The sequence below is a fragment of the Pristis pectinata genome, chromosome 2 (assembly GCF_009764475.1).
Source record: "Pristis pectinata isolate sPriPec2 chromosome 2, sPriPec2.1.pri, whole genome shotgun sequence".
NCBI classification, from domain to species: domain Eukaryota; kingdom Metazoa; phylum Chordata; class Chondrichthyes; order Rhinopristiformes; family Pristidae; genus Pristis; species Pristis pectinata.
The window spans coordinates 74,845,638-74,872,230 of record NC_067406.1 but is presented as its reverse complement, the minus strand read 5'-3'; the positions used below and the strand labels follow the sequence as shown (position 1 = coordinate 74,872,230).

The 26,593-nt window shown below is 41.3% G+C and overlaps 1 protein-coding gene across 1 annotated transcript in view; it reads left to right on the top strand.

The window, feature by feature from the left end:
- stim2b (stromal interaction molecule 2b) overlaps positions 1 to 26,593 on the top strand; it is a 126,007-nt gene that overhangs the window by 30,797 nt on the left and 68,617 nt on the right. Inside the window, 1 exon segment of the mRNA XM_052040400.1 lies at positions 1,051 to 1,181. Coding sequence (XP_051896360.1) covers positions 1,051 to 1,181 — 131 coding nt within the window.

Below are 26,593 nucleotides of genomic sequence, written 5' to 3'. Positions count from 1 at the left end.
CTGCCCACCTAACCAATCTATTAATATCTTCCTGTGGCATAGAACTATCTTCCTCCGCCTTCTACATTGCTAATTTTAAACACCTTAATCACGTCCCTTAAATTTAAGTTCAAGTGATGAATATATATGTGACAATATGCAACTCTCCAGTAACTTAACTCCCATTGACCTTGCATTTGGGGTGGGTGACCAAGGTTGGACTAACGATTGGGGAGTGGGGCAGAGAGGTGGGGTGGATTGGAGAGTTTGGAGTAGGTCCACTGATGGGGTTCGAGCAAGCAATTGGATGGTGTTGTGACTGTGTAACTGAGGTGGGGACTTTGGTGCTTTGGGTTCCCCAAGGAAGTGATGTCAAAACAAAGGAATAGGAAGAAAAACTGTGGACTTTATGGGGCTTGTGGTTAGTCCTTGAATTTTCCTAACAACAATTTTATTGAAATTGTACATATAAACATTGCATTTAAGTCTTAAAGCCTTAGAGTAGATTTTCAACCTGCCATATAGTTGTAATTTTTAATTTCCTTTGGAACATGTGTATAAATGACTACATTTTCCTTTGACTTTATAACTGACATTTGTTTACATACCTTGCTATGATTGAGTTATATCATTCCACTCCAGAAATGCTGCCGTGTAAAGTGTTTATATTGACAGATCCTATTATAAACTTGGATTTAAAAATTGATAATGAAAAAATGATAAAGTGAACTATCTTAAAATGGGAAATAATGACATTTGCAAGATCTTGTTGTCTGCTTTCTAACTTGCTTCACTTGAAATCTACATTTTGTGCTGAATCCTTGAGTGCAACAGAATGGGAAATTGATTACAGGCAACCCCCACATTACGGTGTTGGGTTTATGGAAATTCGCCCTTGTGTAACTCTCGAATCACTGCCCAAAATTTTGAGGTACAGAATAAAATTTGCTCTCACGGAATATATGTGGAAAATGAAGTAAATAAACACTTTTTTTTACGACTCATAGGAGTTGCCAGTAGTGTGGAAATAATTTCAAGATCACATTCTAATCTCTAACACTTTACTTAAAGATAACTGCATGACATTGAACCCCGCCTGCTTGAATGAAGATGATCGACATTCTCTTGAGGCTATTCGAATGATCCATAAACAGATGGATGATGATGCTGATGGGGATGTTGATGTGGAGGAGAGTCATGAGGTAAGACAAAATTTTGAGCATGGAACAGTCTAAAGCCATCATTGCTAAACTTTTGAAAGGTAGATTTCATATCCCACTTGTGTTTCACTCTTTTAATGTAAATATGGAAAAAAATTAGCTTAGGTTGTTAGACAATCATTGATGTTGTTATCCAGATGATAATTTTGACTAATTTGAAAATTATTGGAAATTTTTGATGGAGCTTTTAAATAATTACGATGCCTGGTGCTATGTCATGCACATCAGAAAGCTTTTTAGTCCTATCCTCAGTTAGTCGATTTCAGCCAAAGTCTTGGTTAACCTCAAGATTAGTATCAGTAACTGCGGGGGCAAGGGAAGGGAAAATTAATCAAGATATCCTACAGCCACTCCCTGCCCAATGAATCCATGCATTGGGATCCAGTAAATACAGGATTGTGTTTAGTTTTGGCGCTATCTCTGTAGACACTTTGTCTTATTTTCATATCTATTGGTCAGAGACCAAGAAATATCACAAAGAAAATGAATCATGGTAATGGAAGTATCTTAGTCCAACTTTTCATGGATCAAGTTGTTTTTGGAAGGTATTGAACATTTCCGGAAAGAAACTACTTGCCATATAGGAACTGCTGCAGTGAAGATTCACTAAACTGGTTCCTGGGACAGAGGTTTTGTACTTTGGGGAGAGAGTAAGCAGACTGGATTTAGAGTTCAGAAAAATGAAAGGTGATCTCTTTGTAGCTTACAAAATTCTGAAGGGGATGCTAGATGTAGGAATGATGATTCACCTGGCTGGGTTGTCTAAAACCAGGGGTCACGTTCTTAAAATAAGTCAATGGCAACTGAGCACGAAGGTGAAAAGGAAGTTTTTCATCCAGGAGGGTAGTGAATCTTTGGAATTTTCTTCTCAAGAGGAGGCTCAGTTGCTGATTATATTCAAACCAGATATAGATTGAGTTTTGGATATTAAGGGAATCGAGGATTATAGGGTTCATGTGGAAAAGTGGCACTGGGGTAAAAGGTCAGCCACAGTCACATTGGGTGGCCTACTTTTGCATCCTTTTTTTATGTTATAACTTCTTTTACTTGGTAGTGTTTTCGTCTTCTGCTGCCTTTTGTTGCCATCATTAGATACACTGTGCTTGTGTTGACTTGAGAAAACACCTTTTAGCTCCATTAATATTTTTCCTAAGCTTATTCTTTTCTTGGCTGTTGATGTTTGTATTCCCAGCTATGAATGGTGTATTTAAGTTCATCAGCATTGATTCAACATCAGTTCTTGTGAAATTCTTGAAAGTTGGAAAAAAAAAGTTATATGGGTTGATCTCTTTTCAAACATCTGAAGCCAGAATTTAGAACTGCTGTGTTGGAGCGGGTCAAGTTCTGATAAAGCAGGACATCGAAGAACTTGGAGTTTATTGACTGCTCAGTGACTGGATATAGAAATTGAACCCAAAGTGTAGGGAAGTCATAATATCGTAATAATGCCCCAAGAGGCTAGAAGGAGACTCAGGTGACCAAGGCTTTTGCTTTTGGCTCTAGGCTCACTGCTGTTGACAGATCACTAAACTGGTAAGAAAGGGGAAGACAGCACTTTATTCTTTCCATGCCAATAACTGGTCTAATTTTTGTGGCCTTTTCCATTGATGCATAACTTGCCTCAATACATCATCTGCTTTTGCATTTATACCCCCATTTTTGTTACAGAATTTCAGTCTCTTGATTGTTATAGGAAGTGCACTTGATGTAAAAATACTGTAGGTTTTAAATATTATGAAGAAAATGAGACGAAAATCAAAGCCTTGAATGTTTTAAGTTAGAGGTGATTGTTGTAACCAATTTCCTCTTCTGAATTCTTGCTGGGATTTGGACCTACAGTTGGTTGCTGTCCTCTTATATTCAAGTAAGCACGGAAGAGTGTTTTGCAGATGTTTTAATCACAAAGGGGGTCACAGCTAATTGCAATTTGGATGTCATCTGATTGGAACAAACACTGGGTGTATTCCTTAAGGATCAGTGAACTCTGACTTTTTGGAACACACAGGGAACTTGGTTGGCTGCATTGGGTCAGCAACCCAACTGCTGGCTGTACTGAATTTGCCATTAGCCCAAATCAGAAATCCCTGGGGGTTTTCCAGCCTGTGCTTCCAGTTCTTTTTGTTCTGTGATGCGTGATCGGTAGCCAGGAGACGCTTGCAGAATGACCTCAGTTGTCATTATTTCTTATCCTGCTTGGCATTTCTGTCTACAACCTGATATAGTACTTGTGTGGCTGTAGATTCATAGCGCAATGTTTCTTTGCACTGGTAAACTTTAATGTGCTCTGGCGCCAGTGTACTTCTGACAATTTCATATTGCTTCTAGTTAGGAGATGATGAAATAACTCTTGGCTCTCAATGACCTTTTCCTCCCTGAGGTGACATTTGCTTGTCCTTCTGGGAATTGTTAAATATACGGAAAGGATGTCTTTTCAGAATATAATTTTAAAATTACACCCTGTAAATCAACTGTTAAGATAAGTTGATAAATATTGTATATATCTCACTGGCAATTTAAAATAGTGGGTCGATTAATAGATTACAGCAAAGACCTATAACTTAAAACATTCAAGGCTTTTCTTCATAATATTTAGAATTTCCAATATTTAAAAAAAATCTTAAACTTGAACATCAACAGGACTTCCTACAATAGAGTTTTAACTGGCGGGGCTTCTGCTGAGTAACTTTTCTGATTTCATGGTGAATGTGTGGTGCTACGTAAATTCCATGCGAAATACTGTAATTTGACTTGGGTAATTACATGGGTCTTAAACACGTCAAGTACAATGACGCCAGTTTCAACAGCAGTAAACACCATTTAAAGATATATTGTGGACTGTCTGCTGTTGTGTGATTTGGACATGGAGTACTTGGTTACCATGGAGATGACATAGACACGTGTAAGTTTGATGAGTAAAAGTAATGAAGTAAATGTCAATAAAATCTGCTAAACATGATGGCTGTTAACCGGAACCCAGTTCGGAGCATAGCAGACTTTGATTGTAGAGAAATTACAAATTAACAACATCTTTCCTGCAGCATGTTCGATCTTATTAAATGCAGTGTAAGTTCATCATGCTGTGTTTGTAATTGGATCTCTATTACAGATCCTACACTTGAACCTGGGTATGTCAGGCTACAAGTCTTAGTTTCCTTTGAACAGCAGATAACTTTGGGACTTGTTGCAGGCCTTCCTATAGCTGAGATCACTTTGACCGCATAGTACTAATCCTCTGCGTTCATTCATGGGATCACGTTGAGCTCTTCCATTTCCCTTTATTCCCCATCCACCCCTTGTTGGCCAACTTCAGACTTCTCTTTCTTATCAATAATCCATGTCGTTTCTCTAGTTTCCTCTGAGATTCTTAGAAGACTTGCATTTATATAGTTCTTTTCATGTTCCCAGCATGTTCAGCAGTGCTTTACAGCCAGCGAGTTACCTCCTTGTTGTGTAGTGAATGCTGTAATGTCAGAAGCATGATAGCCAATTTGCACACAGCAGCCTCCAACATACAGCAGCGTGATAACTACCAGATATATTGTAGTGTTGCTAATAGAGAGAAAAGTTTTGGCCAGAACACAAGGGAGAATTCCTCTGTTCCCCTTCAAAGCAGTGCTGCGTTATCAAATTGGAAAAGAGCTTTTGCTTTGTCTGATTGCCCCGTCTATGTAGATAGCAGTAAAGAAGGGAATGCACTGAAATTGTCACTTGTGCCAATTCGGAAATGCAGTAGAAAGAAATCCACAGAATCTTACAGTGACTTGTCTATTTGTTTTTTTTTCTTTGTCGGCAACACTTGTGCACGTGCCAAATCTGGCAGTAATTAATGGTGAGTGCTGACTTCATTAGTCTTATAGACGGTAGTTGTAGGCCTTCCATTTCTTTCTCTTTCCCCTGTTCTGCAGCTGTGGCATCGTAAAACTCATCTTAATTCTATTCTGTGGTGATTCCACTTTGCATAGTAAAATAGACTGGCGCCACACGGGCATTCCTCCCCCCCACCGTGCTGCCCAATTCAACATCACCAACAATGGAGCAGGACCAGGAAGAACTGGAGGGTGTGATCTGGAAGGGTGATGCCGTAGGCCTCATTGGGAACTGCTTCCAGTAATCTACAGATTTGGAATCTGGAAAAATTGTTGTAGGTGATTAAAACATCAAATGTGGTAGCCATAGTCACTCCACCATTTTATCTACTGTATTGGAGATTGGTGCAATTGACAAGTTCCTCTTTGCTATCTTTATTGCTGGCTGCACGGACAGCCTCTATCACCGTCAACTGTAATCGCAGTTTAGCCGGACATTGCAGCTTCTGTTGATGCATGTACTTCTTGTGGGCGAAAGAAAAGAAGCCTAATATTTTAATTTTTTTTTTACTTTGAGAATTAGAGGGGGAACTGGGTCTGGTTCAGTAGTGAGAACAGAACAATGCCAGGAATTGAGAAAACGAATATAATTGTTTCAAGTGATTCATTTGCTTCATGAATAATATTCTTGGATACATTTGTAATGAGCCTAATACTCATTTTTTGATGAATGACAGTTTAGTTCCTTAAAATGCATTAAGGTTTCCCAGTCCATCAATTTGTTTCACATGCAAACAGCTTTTGTTAACAAAATTCCTTCTGTGTTTCCTGTTGTGTTTTGTTGCTCTTACTTTGTGAACATGATCTCTTGCACTTTAATTTTTTACATGTCAGAAAAGCCTAGTTCAAGTCAAATTGCAAAAGAACTAATAATTTTCAATAGTTCTATAATATCCCCGTATCAGTCTCGAGAAGCGATACGGACCAATCGTTCCTTCATATTCCCTTCTCTCTTCCACCCACAGTTACAAAGTATGAAGGCTTAAAGCTGCATGCAGTCACTTGAAATGTAGACTTACCACAGTCAAATACATTTTTAAAAATTACTTTCTTAGGTTTACATTTTGTGTCCCATGCTTTATCTTCTAATATTCTTCTGGGTTTTTTAATAACCTGGGAACATTCATTTCAGTACAGTGTACTGAAGAGTTAACTTACTGTTCACTGACTCACTGATGAAAAAAACAAGATGCTGGAAGAACTCAGCAGGCCAAGGAGCATCCGTGAAGAAGAGTCCTGACCTGAAACGTTGACCATCCGTTTTTCTCTACTAGAACACAAGTTCTCCCTCCTACTGTGAAGTATTTTCCCCATTTCACCCAAAATCCACCAACCATTCTTCTGATAAATCTCATAACCTTGTAGTTCCCTTTATTAGATTGTGTCTTCCGTCTTCATGCCTGCAGATTGAGCTAGTCAAGATCCTTAAAAACTAGTGTTCATGTATATTCAGTGTTTGCCGCCTTTCCAGTCTGATATTGCAAGTCTGGCCATTTTGGTTTATTAAAATTCTAAGCTGCAGCAGTTCCAACATGGAAGCTTATGACACTCCTCCAGTAACCGGCTGACTATTGTACACCTGGTTATCAGCTCTTCCTTTGTTGCTGTCTGCCAAACAATTATCTGAAACTCCATTTTGTTTGTACCTTGACACCTAATGCATGGTCTTGCCCTTGTGAGTGACCCATGTGACTGTCAAATAATTTATGCAAGGCTTGTCTCTCCCCTGTAATACCAGTCAGTTTATTTACAGTGGAAACATTTCTCACAATATGGAAATGTCACCACCTTGCTACTACAATGAAAGACTTGCCTGATAAACACATCAAATTGGGCAAACTTTGTAATGTTACTGGTTGGCTTCTGTTGCTGAAGGTGGGGGTGGGGGGAGGATTGTTGCTGATGTGGTTGCCTCAACTGAGGCTGATCGGATGTTGCTGGTTTCACTGTTTGCTTTGCTCTAACTGCATTTGCTTGCCATTCTGCTTCTTGGTGTTCCAGGTCAGTTTACCAATTGTTCTGATAAGGGGTTATATCTGAAAATCTAAACATTGTAAGAGTGTTAAACATATTGTGGCTGTTTGTGATAATGGAGGACATTGCGTTGTCTTATGTCTTGGACCTGTGCAAAATCTACAGGAATGGCAAAGAACTCCAAACTTTATTTATTTTTCTTATGTGAGTAGAAGCAGCATAAAAACTTAAATCATAACCTTGTGATGTGACTGTGTTATGTATTAGAATTGCAAACTAACCCGTTTAGAGAAAAATTGGTGAAGCGGCACCTCTGAGGGAATACTCCCCAGACAGGAGCGTGAATTGTGGCCAGTTCCTGGCAATGAAAAGACCCTGGGAAAGTTAGATCACTCTCTGTATCACAGGAGCTATCAATTGGCAAAGACCTGCATCATTTGCCTTCTGGTGTTTGAAGATTGAGACCTCATTCATAGAACATAGAAGAGTACAGCACAGGAACAGGCCCTTCGGCCCATAATGTTGTGCTGAACTAATTAAACTAATGACACCTAATCCCTTCTGCCTGCATGTGGTGCATATCTGTCCATTCTCTGCATGTGCCTGTCTAAGAGCCTCTTAAGCACCTCTATCATATCTGCCTCCACCACCACCACCCCTTCTGGGTACAATGGAATCCTTGCACAATTCTTGTGCAAAACCCATGGTCTACAGGGCAGCAATGATCCCCTGTACGCTCCCGAGACATGGACTACCTACAGCAGGCACCTTGAAGATTGGAGATATCTCATCAGTGCCAAGTCCACAAAAGCCTCCAAATCCACTGGTGGGATAAATGAACCAACATCAACATCTTCTCTTCATGAATATGCAGAGAATATATGGATATAGACCATGTGCAGGCAGAAGGGATTAGGTGTCATTAGCTTAATTAGTTTGGCACAACATTGTGGGCCAAAGGGACTGTTCCTGTGCTGTACTCTTCTATGTTCTGTGATTTGAGGTCTTGATCTTCAAGTACCAACTGATGCAGGTCTTTGCTGAGAGGTAGCTCCTGAGATATGGAAAGTGGTCTACCTTTTCCAGGGTCTTTTCATGGACCTTCATTGTCATGAACTGTCCTCAAGTCATTCTCCTGTCTGGGGAGTACTCCCTCAGAGGTGCCGCTTCACCATCAATTTTTTTCTCTTTAAGCAGATTGGTTTGCAATTCTAATACATACCACGGTCACATCACAAGGTTAGGATTTAAGTTTTTAGGCTGCTTCAATTGGCTTTAGAAAAATAAATAAATTATTGAGTTCTTTGCAGTGGCTGTAGATTTTGCACAGGTCCAAAATCCAGCATGGAGACTCATCTCCTGCATCCCCTAATATTACACTCCTGAAACATGCACTCTACCTCAAGCTCTATATCGCAGCAGATTATTAGGAGGACAGAGGAAATGATTCAAAGGTGTTCTCAAAGCCTCTTTGGAAAAAAATGTATCATCCCTGCTAACTTGTGGGAATCCCTGGCCCTTAACAGAGTTCATACTGAGAACCCTGATTCTCCGTGTACAGAGCATAAGGAAGTTGAGTGAAAACTTCCATGTTGCTCTCTCCGTTAGACATATACTACCTCATCCTTGGTAGGGTCTGCAGCTCCCACACTGGTCCCATCAGCCCCCTTATTACTCACAGACCCGGAGTGGAACTAAGTCATTTCTGATCCTGAGGGACTGCGTAAGAAAAGAAACATGAATCAGAAGATTGACATTACTGTCATGGTAACAGACCTCTGACGTATGCTCTCCTTTTATGTGACTCTACTTGCAAAAGTATACTCTGGCTCAGCTTGTCCTGGGATAACTAGGATCATCTAATATGCTGCCTCATGTTGCCAACATTTATTTCCAGTAAAGTACACAACTTGAGTAAATTCTCAAAAATACGAATCAGCTCCTTCCTCAGCAGGGACCTGGACCAGCTTCAATATGCCTATTGCCACAATAGGTCTATAGCAGATGCTATCTCACTAGTTCTCCATTCTGCTGTCGACCACTTGGAACGTGTACGTCAGGCTGTTGTTTGTTGACTACAGCTCACTGTTCAACGCCATCATCCCCTTACAGCTTATCGTCAAGCTCCTGAGCCTCTGTACCTCTCTCTGCAGTTGGATTCTCGACTTCTTCACTGGGGGAATCACAGTCAGTATGGACTGGAGACCTCATCTCCTTCTGACTGACCATCAACACAAGCACACCTCAGGGTTGCGTGCTTAGCCCCCTGCTATACTCTATGTACCTATGACAGTATGGCTAAGCATAGCTCCAATGCCATTTCCAAATTCACTAATGACACCACTGTTGTTGGCAGAATCATGGATGGTGATGAGGAGGCCTACAAGAATGAGGTAAGTCAGCTGGTTGAGTGGTGTCATTAACAACAACCTTGCCCTCAACATCAGCAACAACAAGGAACTGATTGCGGACCTTAGGAAGGGGAAGTCAGGCAGACGCACACCAATTCTCTTGAAGGGTCAGCGGTGGAAAGGGTGAGCAGCATCAAGTTCTTGACTGGTTGCATCACAGCCCGATATGGAAACAGCAATGCACAGAAACACGAGGCGACAAAGAGTGGTGGACTCGGTCAGTTCCATCATGAGTACAGCTCTCCCTACCCTGTCGGGCACCCCCAAGAGGCACTGTCTCAGGAAAGCGACATCCATCATTAAGGAACCCCACAATCTGGGCCATGCCCTCTTCTTGATACTGTCAGCAGGCAGGAGGTACAGGAGCCTGAAGACCCACACCTCAAGGTTCAACAACAGCTTCTTCCCCACTGCCATCAGGTTCTTGAACCAACCTGAAAAACCCTAACACTACCTCAGACTATATTTCTTTTTTTCTGTCAACTTGCACTAATGCCTTTATGTTTATTGCAGTTTATTTTTGTTGTGTAAGTTGTGTATAATTTATGTTAATTTGTCTATGTTAACTTAGACTGTGCTGCTGCCGCAAAAAGCTAACTTCCGTGGCACTTATACCATGAGTATGTTTGCCCATGATAATAAACTTAAACTTGAAACTTTAGTTTTAAAAAAGAGTATTCTTGAGATGTGGGTGACCACATGTATTGCTATCCCTAGTTGCTGTCAATTGGTGCAGAAGGACCTTAACTGAACAAATAAAAGCTTTGTGCAGATGATGCTCCCCCACTTACACTAAGCCAGAACTATCCAAGATCTTCAGTCAGTAAAAGAGCAGAAATGGACCTATTTGGGTCCTGTAAGGCAGTGTCCGTATCATTGGCTTGGTTGAATTTGTTACATGTTCCACAGTTCAACTTGACAACTGCTGCTTCTATTTTCAGTGCAGTTTCTCTGATCAGCTTTGGAATGTGATGCTCTAAGAGATTTTGAGCCTGATCCTAGAAGTGCAAGATACCTGAGAACTGCAGGAGGTTTTGTTGATCTCAGGCAGCCCAATTTGGTTGTCCTTTTTGTAGTGGCGTGGGTATCTGGTGAGTTGGTACAAAGGCATGTGACCCTGACAAGTCACTTGTAAGCCATTGAATTAACCCTTTCAAATATATTTTCAACATTCATACTTTATAATGCAGAGCCACGTATTTAAGACATCTGTGATTCCCAAGGTTACAAAAGAAGTGGTAGAATAACCTCCAGAAATTAGAAACTTATACATGTATCTGGAACATGACATTATTGAATCAAAACTGTTGATTTCTAAAATAAGAAAACAGTGAAATATCTCAGCTAGAAAATCCTAGACTCTCAAATTTTATAGTGTTTCACAATGTTTGTATGCACTACATTATGTAATTTAACTAGAATTTTGCACCATTCATGAAGTTCAGTAAGTTATTTTTGGGTCCTCCGTGCCTGTGGTACACTTATGAATGGAGTCATCTAGACACACACAGTGGTATCCACTGCAAGCTTAGAGACCTCTTCTGCTAAATGCAAGTATGGTCTGCTTTACTGAGACTTAAAGGGAACCTGTCTAATCGGGTCCAAGACCATGGAATCTGGCACTTAAAACCACCTGTTAGTAAGTCCTCTTTAACTAATGCACTTAGCCTGCAGTGGAGGCCTTTGTCCTGCCCCTATCACCGTATGTCAACCCAACTGGATATCAACTTCAAACTGCACACCATGATCCCCGACAATGATTGGCCCCATTATTCTATTGTGAACCCAATGCTCAGTCCCTCTGTGTATGTTGTAAGGATAAACAGAGAACTATGTCGTTAGGTGTTAGATACTGTAAAACAAATAGAGAACTCTATTGCTGGGTGCCACACAAGTGCCGGCTATGATCAACAAGATTCACTTGTACTTTGTCTAATTTAGTATGCTGCATTCAGTATTCACAATTGATCTCCTCTACATGGGAGAAACCAAAAACGGATTGACACTGGGTCAATTTTTTCTCTCTCCATGAGCACAGCCTGACTTGCTGGATGTGTCCTACAGCTCTGCATTTTGCAACTTTTTACATTCCTTTGTATTTTTGGTAAGTAACTGTCCTGACTTCATAGCTTTTGTTCATTTTCTCTATTTGTAACTTATGCCCCTACCCATCAACAGTTGACCTCTACAACTTATCTCCAAGGCACCCTTGACCTCTCATCTTTGGAGGTGTTTCCTTCTTCCTAACCAGCCCTCTGCAACTTAAAATAAACTTGTTTTTTTTTTCTCTTTCCCAGATCTGATGACGGATCTTTGACCTAAAGCATTAATTCTATTTCTCTGTCCACAGATGCTGCCTGGCTTGCTGAGCATTTCCAGCACTTTCTGTTGTTATTTCAGACTTGCAACATCTGCAATTATGGTGATCATGTGTGAAAAGTACATAGGATCTCTGCAGAGTTTTAACCCACAATAGACTGGGAAGCCAATGGTGTTGTAGATGTGGTTAGGAAAGTTAGACTAAAATATAAACATATGTTAAGTAGATACGAGTGATGTAGAAAAGGTCAGCTTTTTAACAATAGGGGAATAAGAGAGACTGAAAGCAAAAATCCTGAGGTGATCTGTTTTTTAAAAAAATCCAGTACACAACTTGAACCAAAGTCAAGTCATCTCATGAATTCCAAAGCCTGAGACAAGAAACAGGTGAGATTTCTTTGCACGATTTAAAAAATACAGTTGGTAAATTCACATTTAAGGGAAGGTGACCAACTAATTTAGGGCTCAGCATACCCAGAAAGTTTTGATCTTGGGAGATGGAACTTATTGTAGCACTCCCAGTACATATAGCTGGATCACAAGGGACTGCAAGTAGAGAGAACATATAGCTGAATACTCAAACAGATCAACCCTGGCAAAGGGAGCAACACAGTTCAGCCATTGAAGCAATAGATTGAAAGCCAGAAAAAATGAAAGATTATGCGTCAGATCCTGTTGACCACATAAGTTCCCGAGGGGACAAAAAACATGAGCTGTATCTGGATCAAACTGAACATTATGTGGCATGCTTAACCATTGGGAGAAGATGTGCAAATCCAAAATAAAAACATTCAGATGAAACTAAAGAGAGAGAGCAGAAGACCAATATAAAAGAAGCAAAACCAGAACATCCATATCATGGAAGGTGACAAAGTTCAAGGGCAGTCTGGATATTGGAATCACCATACACCAGCATGGAATAACTGGATGTGGCAATTCTCAAATAAATGAAATTCATATCACCACACAGATTAGGGAAAGGATAATAAACCCACAACAATAAGACACAAACTAGAACTGCATACTGGAGAGCAAGATGACATAACACCATCCCTTTTTACGAAAACATCTTTCCTGAAAACACGAAGGAAGATGGGTATCCAAAAGAAAATCTTGAAGGGAAACAAAGTCACATTGATGGTGTATGGAAGAGATAACATTCCACAACTTAGAATGAGCCAAGTCAGAGGGACACACAGAGGAAAAGAAGTTAACTGCATGTTTTTTGTCACAGAAACTGAAGGACCTGCTGCCCTGGCTTGGAGAGATTGTAGGAATCACAGTTTATCTCAGTAAGACACAGGATGGAGGAAACAATAGTGACAATTGAAGGTAACATATCTAATAAGAAGCAAAACAAACCTAATCCAAATGAACCCAGAATTTTTTAATGGAATGATTGGTTGCTTTGATGATTTTGAATATTGCGTCAATATTGATCCATTGATACAACCTCCATGGAAAGGACGAGTTGAGCTGAAACTTGGAAAAGAATTCCAAGAGACAGAGTAGAAAGGGTATCAGCCAAAGTCCCTCACCCTACTGACAGGGTGAACTCCAGTGTGGTGGGAGAGAAACCTTATGGATGGCTAAGGATATGCCTAAACCCAAAACATCAGGCAATCGAAAGCAACCACTGCCCAATTCCAGCTCTGGAAGGAATAAAGACAATATTGGCAGAGACTAAAGTTTTCAGCAAATCTGATGCTAGAAATGGGTACTGGAATGTAAAGCTTGAGGAATATTCACTGTTGACAACTTTCGACACAACATTTCAAATGTCCAAGTACCAGCATTGATCTTGGAATAAGCAAAGGCATATTTCAGGACAGGACCGAAGAATCCACCAGAGGTTAAAAAGAACAGCAGGCAGAGCAGTTGACATCCAGGTCTATGAAGCAGATGACAAAGCACACAAGTATCAACACTGTGAGACAGTGAAAAACCCAGAATGGCTGGGCTGAAGCTGAATGATGACAGTTGTATCATGGGAAGGAAAGAATGTTTGTTATTCGGAATAGTACATACACCAGATGTGAAGCCAAGTCCAGGAAAAATCATGGCAAAAACTGAAATGTAAACCTCAAGGACAAGAAAGAACAAAGATGTTTTCAAGCGCTAATTCAATAATGAACTCTTTCATTTCTCACTTTTTAGAACTTGTGGCAAGCCTTTTGAAATATTGAAAAGAGATATGATAACCAGTGGTCATAGCCCGTGAGGTGAGTTTCATTAAACTCAAGGAAATAGTGTACACTGAGACAAGGCACACAGGACATTGGTCAACATTTGGTTATAGCTGGTGGAATTGTGGATAATGTACAGGCATGCATTGAGAGTTGGTTAATAGACAAAAGGCAATGCTTGGGAATAAAATTGGTCTTTCCTCAGGTTGCCAGGCTGTGAGTAGTGGGGCACTGAGGGATTGACATTAACATTCTATGCTGATGATTTGGCTAAGGGAACCAAATGTAATATTTCAAAGTTTGATGACTATTCTAAACCAGGTGAGATCATGAGTATGGAGCACGATGTACAGCGACTTTAAGATGTAGACAAGCTGAGTGAGTGGGTGAGAACATGTCGAATGAAATATAATGTGGAAAATATGATGTCATCCACTTTGATGTACAAAACAAACAAGTAGAATGTTTCTAAATTGTGAGAGATTGGGGTCTATTGATGGTCGAAGGGACCTAGCTGTCAATGTAGACGAAAAGCTACACTGAGCAGCAAGTGGTAAGTAGGCTTTTTTTTTTTGCAAAAGGATTTGACTGCAGGAATAAAGACTTCCAGAGGAAGTGGTTGAAGCAGGCACAATTACAATGTTTAAAAGACATTCAGACAGGAACGTGGATGGGAAAGGTTTAGAGGGATACGGGCCAAACGCAGGCAAACGGGACTAGCTCAGGGACCTAGGTTGGCATTGATGAGTTGGGCCGAAGTTGACTCTGTCTTATTGCAATTGCATAGGGACTTGATGAGACCTCATCTAAAGTATTGTGGACAGCTTTGGCCTCCTTACTAAAAACAAAAAAGATCTGTTTGCCATAGAGGAATGCAGCGAAGATCCTGGGAGAGTGGGTTTGCATAAGAGGAGAGATTGAGTAGACTGGCCTTGTATTTTCCAAAGTTAGGAGAATAAAATGAGTTCCTACAGGGTTCAATAGGCTGGATGCAAGGAGGCTATTTCCCCTGGCTGAGGAGTCTAAAAGTGAGTGGGGGTGGGAGAAGAGGGGGTAGGTTACAGTCTTGGAATAAGGGGTCAACTATTTAAGATTGAAATGAGAAATTTCTTCATGCATAGATAGGGTGGTTAACCTTTGGAATTTCTGAAGATCTGTAGAGGCTCAGTCATTGACTTCATTCAGAGTAGAGATTTGATGGATTTTTGGATACCAAGGGAATTGGACAAATGGGGAAAGTGCAGGAAAATTGCATTGAGGTACGAGATCAGCCATGATTTGGATGAAGGATCGGGTGTCCTGTCCTATAACAGGAAGGAAACCTGTAATTTTACAAGTAAGTGTCTTTATTAGTGGCCTGGAAGTAGTTCTACCACAACGTGGCATTTATATCTAAATCCCTTGCGTTGGCAGAAACAGCATGTACCAATACAAAGGACAATTATCAGCAATTGAGTGTGGATGTGGGATGTGAGATGTTCCACACACCTCTCTATGGGAGGATGTTCATAGTAGAAACTGGTCCTGACCCCAGAGCAATTCTACAGGAAAAACCTATGGAGAACACCAGCACGATGGCAAAGATAACTCTTGAAGATTCAGGGCTATGACTTTATTCTAAAATAAATGGGACCAGTAAATGTACTTCCTCAGTGTCACCCCAGGAGGAGCACGAGATGGGAGATTTAGAGGTAAAGATATGGTGCCTAATAATTGTGATGCTAACCAAGTTAAGATCATTGATAAAGCCAGTACTCAAGATTGTACATCATGGAGACTATGTTCAACAGGTGAGAAGGGACCAAACGCATCTGTGACCTGCACTAGAGCTGATGATGCAGGAGTCACAACAGCAAACTACAGTAAGAAATCAGTGTATAATATCGGGAATAACTGAAGTGCTGTCACCAAAACAGTGCACCAACTTACCACTAAAAGAAATGACTATAGCCAGGTCAAGAGAATGGAAACCTAACATTTTACCACTTTAGTGACATTAAAAAGTGAATTTTTTTTAAGCAAGGATAACATTCGAATGTAAGCTGATAAGTAGTAAGTAACATTCAAGCTTTATGGTGTCAGAAGGAGAATCCCTCACTGCAGGGCACCCAGCTTCTGACCTACTCTTGTAATTATGGTATTTATGTGGCTGTTTCAGTTGAGTTTTGGTCAGTGGTGACCTCCAGGATATTATTGATATGGGACTTGGAAATAGTGATGCATTGAATATGAAAGGTAGATGGCTTGTTGAAGATAGTTGCTGCCTGGCACAAATAGCTAACTTATTTATTGTCCTGTAAATAGAGTTGAGATAAGTTAAAATAGATCAAGTAAGAGTTAAATTTTAAAAAAAAACAAGATAAACAGGATCTTATATGTTGTTAAAAAAAAACGAGAACAATATTGTAATATGTAAGTATGCTACTTCTGCTACACATTACTCAATGATGTACACGATTTTATATAGAGAACACATTGATTTATTCGCAGATCAGATGGTTTGAGCTGGAAGAATAGACATATTGTTAAGTCATAGATCTTAGTCTTGAAGTCTAATTAACGAGTAGTAACCTGGAAAACACACAAGAAATATATTGCACCCTCTGCAGCAACCATTCACAGCCCATTTCCTCATTCCCTGATGCCTCAGCCTCTCAACCTAACCCATGACTTCCCTCTTAGAACAGTACAGCACAAGAACAGGCCCTTTGGCCCATGATGTGTGCACCGACTGTGCTGCCAATTTAAACTTATTCCATCTACTTGCAAGTGGTCCATATCCCTCTATTCCCTGCCTGTTCATGTGTCTACCTAAATGCGTCTAAAATGTTGCTATGTTATCTGCTTCTGCCACTTCACCTGGCAGCGAGTTCCAAGCACCTACCACTCTCTGTGTACAAGAAAAAAGGAAGCATTGTAAATCTCCTTTAAACTTTCTCCCTCTCACCTTAAACTTCTGTCCACTGGTATATGACATTTCAATCCTGGGAAAAAGACTTTGTTTATCTACCCTATCTCTGTCTCTCATAATTTTATATACTTAATTCAGGTCACCTTTCAGCTTCCGACGATCCAATGGAAAGAATCCAAGTTTGTCCAACCTCTCCTTTTAGCTAATACTCTCTAATCCAGGCAACATCCTGGTGAAGCTCATCTGCACCCTCTCCAAAGCCTCCACATCCTTCCTGTAATGTGGGACCAGAACTGGACACAATACTCCAAATGTGGCCTAACCAAAGTTTTATACATCTGCAACATGATTTCCCGACTTCCATACTCAATGCCATGACCGATGAAGATAAGTATGCCCTACACCTTCTTTACCACCCTATCCACTTGTTTTCACTTTCAGAGAGCCATGGATGCACCCCAAGATCCTTCTGTACATCAGTGCTCCCAAGGGTCCTGCCATTTGCTCTTACATTTAACCTCCCAAAATACACCACCTCATACTTGTCCATCTGCCATATCTGTACCCAATTTTCCAATTGATCTATATCCTGCAGCATTCCTCACTATTGCCAATTCCACCAATTTTTGTGCCATCTGCAAACTTGCTAATTAGACCACTTGCATTTCTGTCCAAATCGTTTGTATTTTGCAAACAACAGAAATCCCAGCATTGATCCTGTGGAACACCACCAGACTGAATAATACCCCTCCACCGCTACTCTGTCTTCTATGACCTATCTAATTTTGAATTCAATTGTAGCTCCCATGTGACTTAATCTCCTGGATCAGCCTACCATGAGGCACTTTGTTGAATGTTTCACAAGTCCATGTATACAACATCCACTGTTCTGCTCTCGTCATCGTTGTCACCTGCTCAAAATAAAATCTCAAGTTTGTGAGACATGACCTGCCCCAGCAGAAAGCCATGCTGACTATCCCTAATACGTCCATGCTTTTCCAGGTGCGAGTAAGTCCTATCCCTAGGAATCTTCTCCAATAATTTCCCTACCACTGATGTGAGGCTCACTGGGCTATAATTTGCTAGATTATCCCTTTTGCCCTTCTTATGTAAAGGAACAACATTGGTTCTTCTCCAGTTTTCTGGGATCTCACCAGTGGCTAAAGAGGATACGAAGAACTCTGTCAAGGCTCCAGCAATTTCTTCTATTGCCTTTCTCAGTAACTTGGGATAGATCCTATCAGGTCCTGGGGACTTATCTACTTTGTTTTTCAGGAGACCCAACATCACCTCCTCTGCAGTGTCAACATGCCCTAGAATATCAACATACCCTTCTTTGATCTCACTATCATCCATGTCCTTCTCCTTGGTGAATACTGACATGAAGTACTCATTTAATATCTCACCTGCTTCCCCTGGCTCCAGGCATAAATTTCCTCCTTTGTCCTTGAGTAGACCTACTGTCTTACCCTCTCTTTGATTCAGATATTCCTTAACCTTACTATGGTATTTGCCAAAGACATTTCATGGCCCCTTTTAACCCTCCTGATTCCTTATTTAAGTTCTTTCTTGCTCTCTTTATGTTCCTCAAGAGCCTTGTCTGATTTCAGCTTCCTAAACCTTACATACACTTCCTTTTTCTTTTTAACTAAACTTACAACATTTCTTGTCATCCAAGGTTCCTGAAACTTGCCATCCTTATCTTTCTTCTTCAGGGCGATATGCTGGTCCTAAATTCTAACCAGCTGGTTTTTCATTTTCCACTTGGGTTCCTCTTTCTCCCCACCCCCCTTCCCCCATGGGCCTCCCTCCATCATGAAGCCACATCTGCAACCCATGTCCTACCTGAGAATTCATTGATGCACATTTTCCATGTAAAGCTGTTCCACTGTGCATGATACCGCGGGCCACCTGTGCAATTAAATCTTGCAGTTGTGGCTCACACACAAGACATGCAATGGCTGACTGCCTTTGACTTCATTAATGCCCTTTTCTTGATTTACTAGGGGCAAGCCATTCAATAGCCAGAGCAAGAGTGCGTAGTTAAGGAAAACTGAGATCTTCCAATTTCTATAGAATGCAAATACCAAACCAGTTATTATGAACATAGAACACTACAGCACAGTACAGGCCCTTCGGCCCAACTGGAAAGTTTTTTTGTAAGGAGTGCTCTGCTCCCATCATTTTGTTATTTAAATGATAAGAGTGTGAAAGGCATATCATGATGATCCAGAGCTGGTTACAGCAATACCTGTAGCTCTGTCAACTTTGGAACGTAAAGGGGCAATGCCTCACAGGGTCACCATTTAACAAAAGGAGCAGTGTCCCAGATTATCTGATTCGTTGAACTGTCATTTGTTAGATGAAAAATGTAAGCAGGGATATAATTTTTTTTAATTTTATTTACAGCGTGGTGACAGGCCCTTCCGGCCCAACGAGTGGTGAACTGAAATTTGGCTAGGTATTGCTGATCTATGAGAATGGAGGGATGGAGACCAAAGGGTTCCTTGCAAAGGCGTCCTCATAACAGCATCTTGCCTTCTTGTAGGAATTGAGTGGTGGTGTTCAGGTGCAGACATGTTCATGCGCTCCAGGATCCCTTGTTGGCTGAACTCTTCGTTTTGGTCAGTCACTTTATTGACCCCAACTCTTCAACTTTGACTAAGGCTGATAATGGATTGTGGTGCTTTGTACGTCTCCTGAAAGCTTTCTGAAAATATGTTCCAACAGCCATTGTCATATTCGTGTACTTATGTTTAATTGTACCTGATTAATTTTAGTTTCACCTACATGAGGTTTTCTTTCCTTCTCTAAGTGTTTTTCCATTTTGGGTATGCCTGTCTGGACTAGAGTTGTGAATAATAATCCAGTTGAACCTATGAATACTGTTTGCATGTGAGATCAACACAGATATTAAGGTATAACTGCACTATTTCCTGGTTCCAAAAGCAAAGTTGCTCCCATTTTCTTCAAGAGAACTGCATTTAGTTCTGCTTTTGCATTTAACTGTGTTTTAATTCTGGATTAAAAAAAACTTATGTTGATACTTCACTGTTTCATTTATTGTACAGAGATGGAACAACTAACATGAAAGTAATGCCTAGTTAGTCACACTGCTCAAAGTAAATGGACAACTTAATTTTTGCTTCCAGAGTGCAGGTGATTGGTTATGGCAGCATGCTATGAAGGACTCCATTCAGCTATGCACAAAGCCTTTCTGTGGACCCAAAGGGCTTCTGCAGATATAGTTTCTTTGCTTAGTGGGAAGCAAAATTACTTATTTAACAAACACATCTTCCATCTGTGCTCACAGATATAATGGCACAGTGCAACTTCTTTTAGTAATTGTGAGACAACTCTGTGACTTTTGACAATCTGTAACAGACATACAGGAAAAAAAGTTTGTTCTAAAAATGTAATTATAGATTGTTTGATCCTGAGTCAAAACCATTCCCACTTGTACCTCCTATTTGGAATGGAGAGCATTCCCAAAGTGGCATTAGCTGCAGCAATAAATGGGCCAAAGTGTGAAGATGAAACTGACATTGGGATGGAACTTGAAAGTGAAAACAGAAAATGCTAGAAATGCTCAGCAGGTCAGGCCAGCTCTGTGGGAAGAGAAATAAAATTAACGTTTCAGTTTGGATGTTCTTCGTCAAGAACTGAGGAGACAAAAAAAGCTTGTTGAGCTGCAGGGAGGATGTTCCTGATAGGGTTAAAAAAAAACAGGGTGACCATGGGAATGAACTGTAGGCAGGGGTATCTGGGTCAATGAATAAATGGGAGCAGTTAGAGAATGAGAACATAGACAAAAGAATTTAGGTGTTGCAAACTGCAGAGCAGGAAATTGTGCCTGGCATGTTACCCCATATCCTCTACACCTAAAGTTGAATCCTCTTTATGAATGAAAAGTTCCAGCCTTTGCTTTTGGCCGGTACAGGTCTGGACCACAACAAGCTTATTTGAGCAATAATTTAGCTGGGTTATACAGGAAGGCAAGAGGAGTGCTTGATGTGAGAAAGTAAAATATCACCTTGTTACTTTGGCAATGCTATTTAGAGGGTGGAGTTTTGGAGTTTTGTTTGCGGAACTTGTTCTGACCTAACCTGTTTTGTGTGGATTTGAGGTGTGTTTGCATTGACGTTTTATTAAAGGTCCCTTCACGAATTCTGAATCTACCAAACATCAATCCTCACACTTCCATTATTGTATCTGCCAAGTTGTCCCTTGAAGTCAGTATTCAAAGAGAAGGGGTGAATTTCTATGTGTGTATTGCCTCTGTAATATTTTGTCATTCCCTCCACACTATTGTCCAAGGTCATCCCTGGAGGAGAAGCTGGTTCCTTCGGTTAAATATTAGGAATGCTTAAGTCATGGCACTCAGAATTCCAGTGCACCCTATGGTTCCCTTGGTTGCCATTGCGTTGCAAAGGGAAACAACGGAAAACATGCCATTTCAGATCGGTGGTTATTGTGAATGTATGAAGGGGAGAGACGGTCTGTGACGAGAATTGGTTGTCAAGGGATATAGGTGGCTGATTGTGGGGGTGGGGGGATGCGCGTGTGGGTTTAAGATTCTTCATTAAGGACCTGGGGCCAAGGGTAGAGTTTAGGGTGTCATTCTGGTAAGGTCTGAGTTGGGAGGCAGGGAAGTTGTTGTTTGGAGACCAGGGGGCTTGGTTTGGAGGAGGCATGATCATTGGGAGGAGACATGGCCTTTGGGGTTAAGGTGCTTGGGGCTTGGGACTTTGGGTTTGGGAGCAAGATCAGTAGGTTTTGAAGATCAGTGTCATCTGGGGGGGGGGGTGGGGGGGGTGAGCATGAAGGATCAAAAGTAAGATTCTGAATTCCTTACAGCTATCCCAATCCAGTATTGTATAACTTAAAATATAGTTGTCCAAGGAATGGTCACTCCTGGGAAGTTCTGCTGCAATGCTGTGAGCGAGAAGGACAGCTAATGCGAAAATTGTATCTGTTGCACAGGGGTGGCTTGCATTGGGAAGTGACTGATAGAATTTATAAAGCAAAGCGAAATAATGTAGTAACGGTTGCTTTTGTGCTTTACTCCTGGTCAAATGTTTTTTTTCCCAATTGAATAACACTGAAACTACCATCCCTACTCCCTCCATCCCAGCATTTTGCAACTGAATTTCTAAGCAGTGATCCATTAACCTCTTCTACAGACAATGTATCCTTTACATGACTTTAGAGCCTTTCCCTGTACTCTTTCATTTTGATGTGGACCTTTGGTGACATCAGTCAAGTTAACATGGATGACTTCTCTGCCACGGTCCTTCTGTTGCTGAGACTCCTGTTTTTCCTTTCAGACTTGCTGTTGCAATGTTGTCTTGGTTGGTTCAGGATACTTCATCATTTAGAAACATGAACTCCACCGAGAACAATGTATCAAATCCTGTGCAAAAGCCTGTTTTTCACTACCCCCTCATCAATCTGAGTTGTTGACCTTTGCTGCTTTTCTGCATAGAACCTGTTGTATAAAAGCCAGTTGCTGTTGACATACCTCACCTTATTGCCAAACAATAACTCCCCTCCCTGAAAATAAATATCCAAGCTAAACCAATTATAGAAATAATAGTTAAAGTGAAAAATAAAGCTTCTTAGTAAGAACACGTCACTGTTTTTGTTGTAGAGCAGCTGGCAATTCCTATTGTGGTCAGGTTTGCCTGTTCTTTAGCTCGGTCAGGCCAGAAATAGTATTACTTTCATTCCACAGCATTTTATAAGTCAGGTCCTTCCTATTAGAAGTATTAATCTTATGAAGTTTTGTATTTGCACAAATTCATTGAGATAGATTTAAAACAAAATTGTATGCTTGAAGTTGTCTTGTATTCACAAGAAATAAAGCATTTTCACTAACATATAGTCACCTTTTTAATCAAAGATTTTCATGACAAAATTGCAAAAAATATTTGAAAATGTGCATGTATTTGGAAAATGCATCACCTTTATGAAGCTCTGCTGTGAGTGTACATGGCTAGAAATTGGATTGTGCAACAACAAATCTTTTGGGCGCTAGAATTTCAATGAAAAATAAAGCTTTATTGTGAGCTACCTGAAGTTCACGTAACATATGGAGAAACTTGGACCTGTAGTAGTGTTCAATGACACTGTTTCCATCACCATCATGTCTGCATACATAGCCTGAATGCAGAAGCAGTCCCTTCTAAATCTTATGAGGCCTGTTTCATCTTTAGTTAAAGGAACCGATTCCAACCTGTGAAGTCCATTGCAAGGTCCACTTTAATTAATGTACATATCCCTCCCTGCACTGACTTCCATTCCCAAATCTCTCTCTCTGTTGTCTTGGCCTGAACCAGCCCTGGCCTGATCTTTCTAAGGACCCCCCCACCTCTTACCCCAGGCAGAACAGCATTGGAGTTCTCTTGGTCCTTACCTTTCCCTCCCCTCCCCACCAGCCTCCACATTTGACAGATCATCTTCCACTATTTTCACCAGCTCCATTGTGATCCCACCACCCGTCACATATCACCCCCATTCCGCCACCCCCCTTCCTTTCTACGGGGACTGCGTTCTCCGTGGCTCATCCCTCCCTACCCACCACGCCTGGTCCCCTGCAACTGAAGGGGGTGTAATACCCATCCCTTCACTCCTCCCCCCCCCCCCCCCCCCACCCCCACCCCACCTTCCAGGGACCTAAACAGCCCTTCCAAGAGAAGCAGAGGTTCACCTGCACCTCTTCTAAGCTGGTCTACTGCAATGTGGTCACAATGTGGCCTCCTGCACGTTGGTGAAACCAAATGTAGGCGAGACGACTATTTTGCAGAGCACCTGTGCTCAGTCCGCAACGGCCATCTCAAGCTTCTGGCTGCATGTCATTTTAACGTTCGTTCCCACTCCCACACTGACCTGTCTTTCCTCTGCCTTCTACAATGCTAAGGAGAGGCCAAACACAAATTGGAAGACTAACATCTTGTATTCTGCCCAGATAGCTTACAAACCAATGGTATGAACATTGAATTTTCCAATTTCAGGTACCCCACACTCTTGGCTCTCTCCTCCCATATACAGTCACCTGTTCACCAAGTTTTCCTCTCCCTTTTGTTCCTCCCTTTCATCCCCTCCCCCACCTGGTTCCACCTATCACCTACCAGCGTCTATCCGACCCCTTCCTGCTGCTATATATTGGCAATCTTTCCTGTTCCCTCTCAGTCCTAATGCAGGGTCTTGACCCAAATCATTGACTACATCTTTTGCCTCCAGTCAGCATTAGTGACTTGAGATGACAATTTCCCATCTCAGGGCTCTTGGCCTGATCTGACTTTGCGCTTCACGGATTTCCTTCATGTGTTGCACAGTGGCATATTCTGCAAAGGAAAAGCCTTTATTAGCGTATGGCCTATTTGAGCAGTTCACGGTACCTTGGCCTCATGTGCTCATGAGCGTTGGTCTATTGCTGACCCATAGTTTATGCTCCTTCAAATTCAAATTCCAGGCAACCCTAATTACACTCAAATGTTTAGAAACTAAACCCATGTGTGCACTGTTTTTGTGCACAAATTATGTGTTTAAAAACCCAATTTACACATGTTTTTATGCTGATGACATTGCTTCCCATAACAGCCCTGCCTATTGTAAAATTGTATCTGGCATTTCAGAGTGCAATTTACTTTTTGTGCATGAAACAATGCCATCAGCATGTTCCACACTGATCACTGCCTTTTTGATGGAAATGGATCAAAAATGAGAAGACCATGACCCTCATTAACTCCCAGTAAGACTAGGAGTGAATACACAAGACACTGCAGATGCTGTAATCAGGAGCAAAAAAGCAAACTGCTGGAGGAACTCAGTGGGTCAGGCAGCATCTGTGGAGGCAGAGGGGTAGTCAACATCTCAGATTGGGGCCCTGCATCAGGACTGAGAGTGTAAAGGGGAGATGGGCTATATAAACAGGTGAGAAGGAGGAGCAAGGCAGGAGCTGGCAGGCAAAAGATGGGACCAAATGAAGAGGGGGATGATGGGCAGATGGAGCCAAGTGGGGGAGGGGTGGAGTTGGTCTGCAGTGAGTAATGGGTAGACCGCACAGTGAGTTGGCTTGCAGACATGAATTCCAAGTCCCCATTGGAGCAGCGATGTGAGTTTTTAATGCTCCACATATTTCACTGATCATGGTATTTACTGTATCTATACACACCAGAGAGGCATGCAGCTCAATCTGGAAAAGTGTGAAGTGATAGACTTTGGAAGAACGAACTTGAAGGCGGAGTACAAGGTTAATGGCAGGATTCTTAGCAGTGTGGAGGAACAGAATCCAAGTCCATAGATCCCTCAAAGTTGCCGCGCAAGTTGATAGGGTGGTTAAGAAGGTGTATGGTGTGTTGGCCTTCATTAGTCAGGGGTTGAGTTCAAGAGCCATGAGGTGATGTTGCAGCTCCATAAAACTCTGGTTAGACCACATTTATTGTGTTCAGTTCTGGTCGCCTCATTATAGGAAGGATGTGAAAGCTTTAGAGAGGGTGCAGAGGAGATTTACCAGGATGCTGCCTAGATTAGAGAACATGTCTAATGATCAAAGGTTGAGCGAGCTAGGGCTTTTCTCTTTGGAGTGATGCGAGGTGAGAGGCAACTAGATAGAGGGGCATAAGATTATGAGGGGCACAGATGGAGTGGACAGCCAGTGCCTTTTCCCCAGGGTGGTAATGGCCAATACCAGAGGACATCAAGATCAGAGGATGAAAGTTTAGGGAGACGTCAGAGTTAGGTTCTTTTTTTACACAGAGAGTGGTGGGTGCCTGGAATGCACTGCTGGGGGTGGTGGTAAAGGTTGATACAATCGGGACATTCAAGAGATTTTTAGATAGGCACATGGATATGAGAAAAATGGGGGGTTATGGGCTGTGTAGGAGGGAAGGGTTAGATTGATCATGGAGAAGGGCCTGTACTGTGTTGTACTGTTCTATGTTCTATGCTGTCGTCTCTGCAGCAACCACTTGGGGACCTCTACCAGCGAGGGGTCAGGGGGTGAGGCCATACACTGAGGATGTGCATCCCCCCTCCCCTGGATTTCCCCATATCTCCAGGGCAGCCTCGGATCCTGCGCCTTTAGAGTTCTCTCACTTACTGTGATTCCTAGTGGCAATGAGGCAATCTCTGCAGGCTGCTGCCACTGGAAATTACACAAGTCATTTTTCAACATGGTAACAAAGGTGAAAGAACCCTCATGATTATTTTCTTTAAAGATATTTTCTCAATTTTATAATTTATTTTGGGGGTGGGGTGAGGTCTGGAATGCAGTTAGGGCTGTACACAGCACCTGTTTCATGCACCAGCTAAGAGTGAACTCTAATTTTGAGGCAAAATAATTTTGTTCAGTGGGTTAAACGAGCCTGGTAATGCTGTAACAAAGATAGAGGAAGGAAAAAAAATGTTTAGACAAATGTTTTGAACTATTTTGTAATGAGTCATTCCTGAAAATTTTTCTTGACATACACGGGCAGTATATTTATTCAAACAATGGTCTTTGTCAAATAAATTATTCAATGTACATTTGTAAAGATGTGAGGAAGAAGGGCATTTTGAATTATTTCTGTACTCACAGAAGAAAAAGACACCCAAAGTACCATATTGTCGATTGTATCTAGCTCAAACTGTTAATTTTCCATCATAACACCTACCGAATTGGAGAGGAAGTCACAGTAAATTGCATTTCAAAAACAACCAAATTGCATTTCATTGAGCTGGTTTA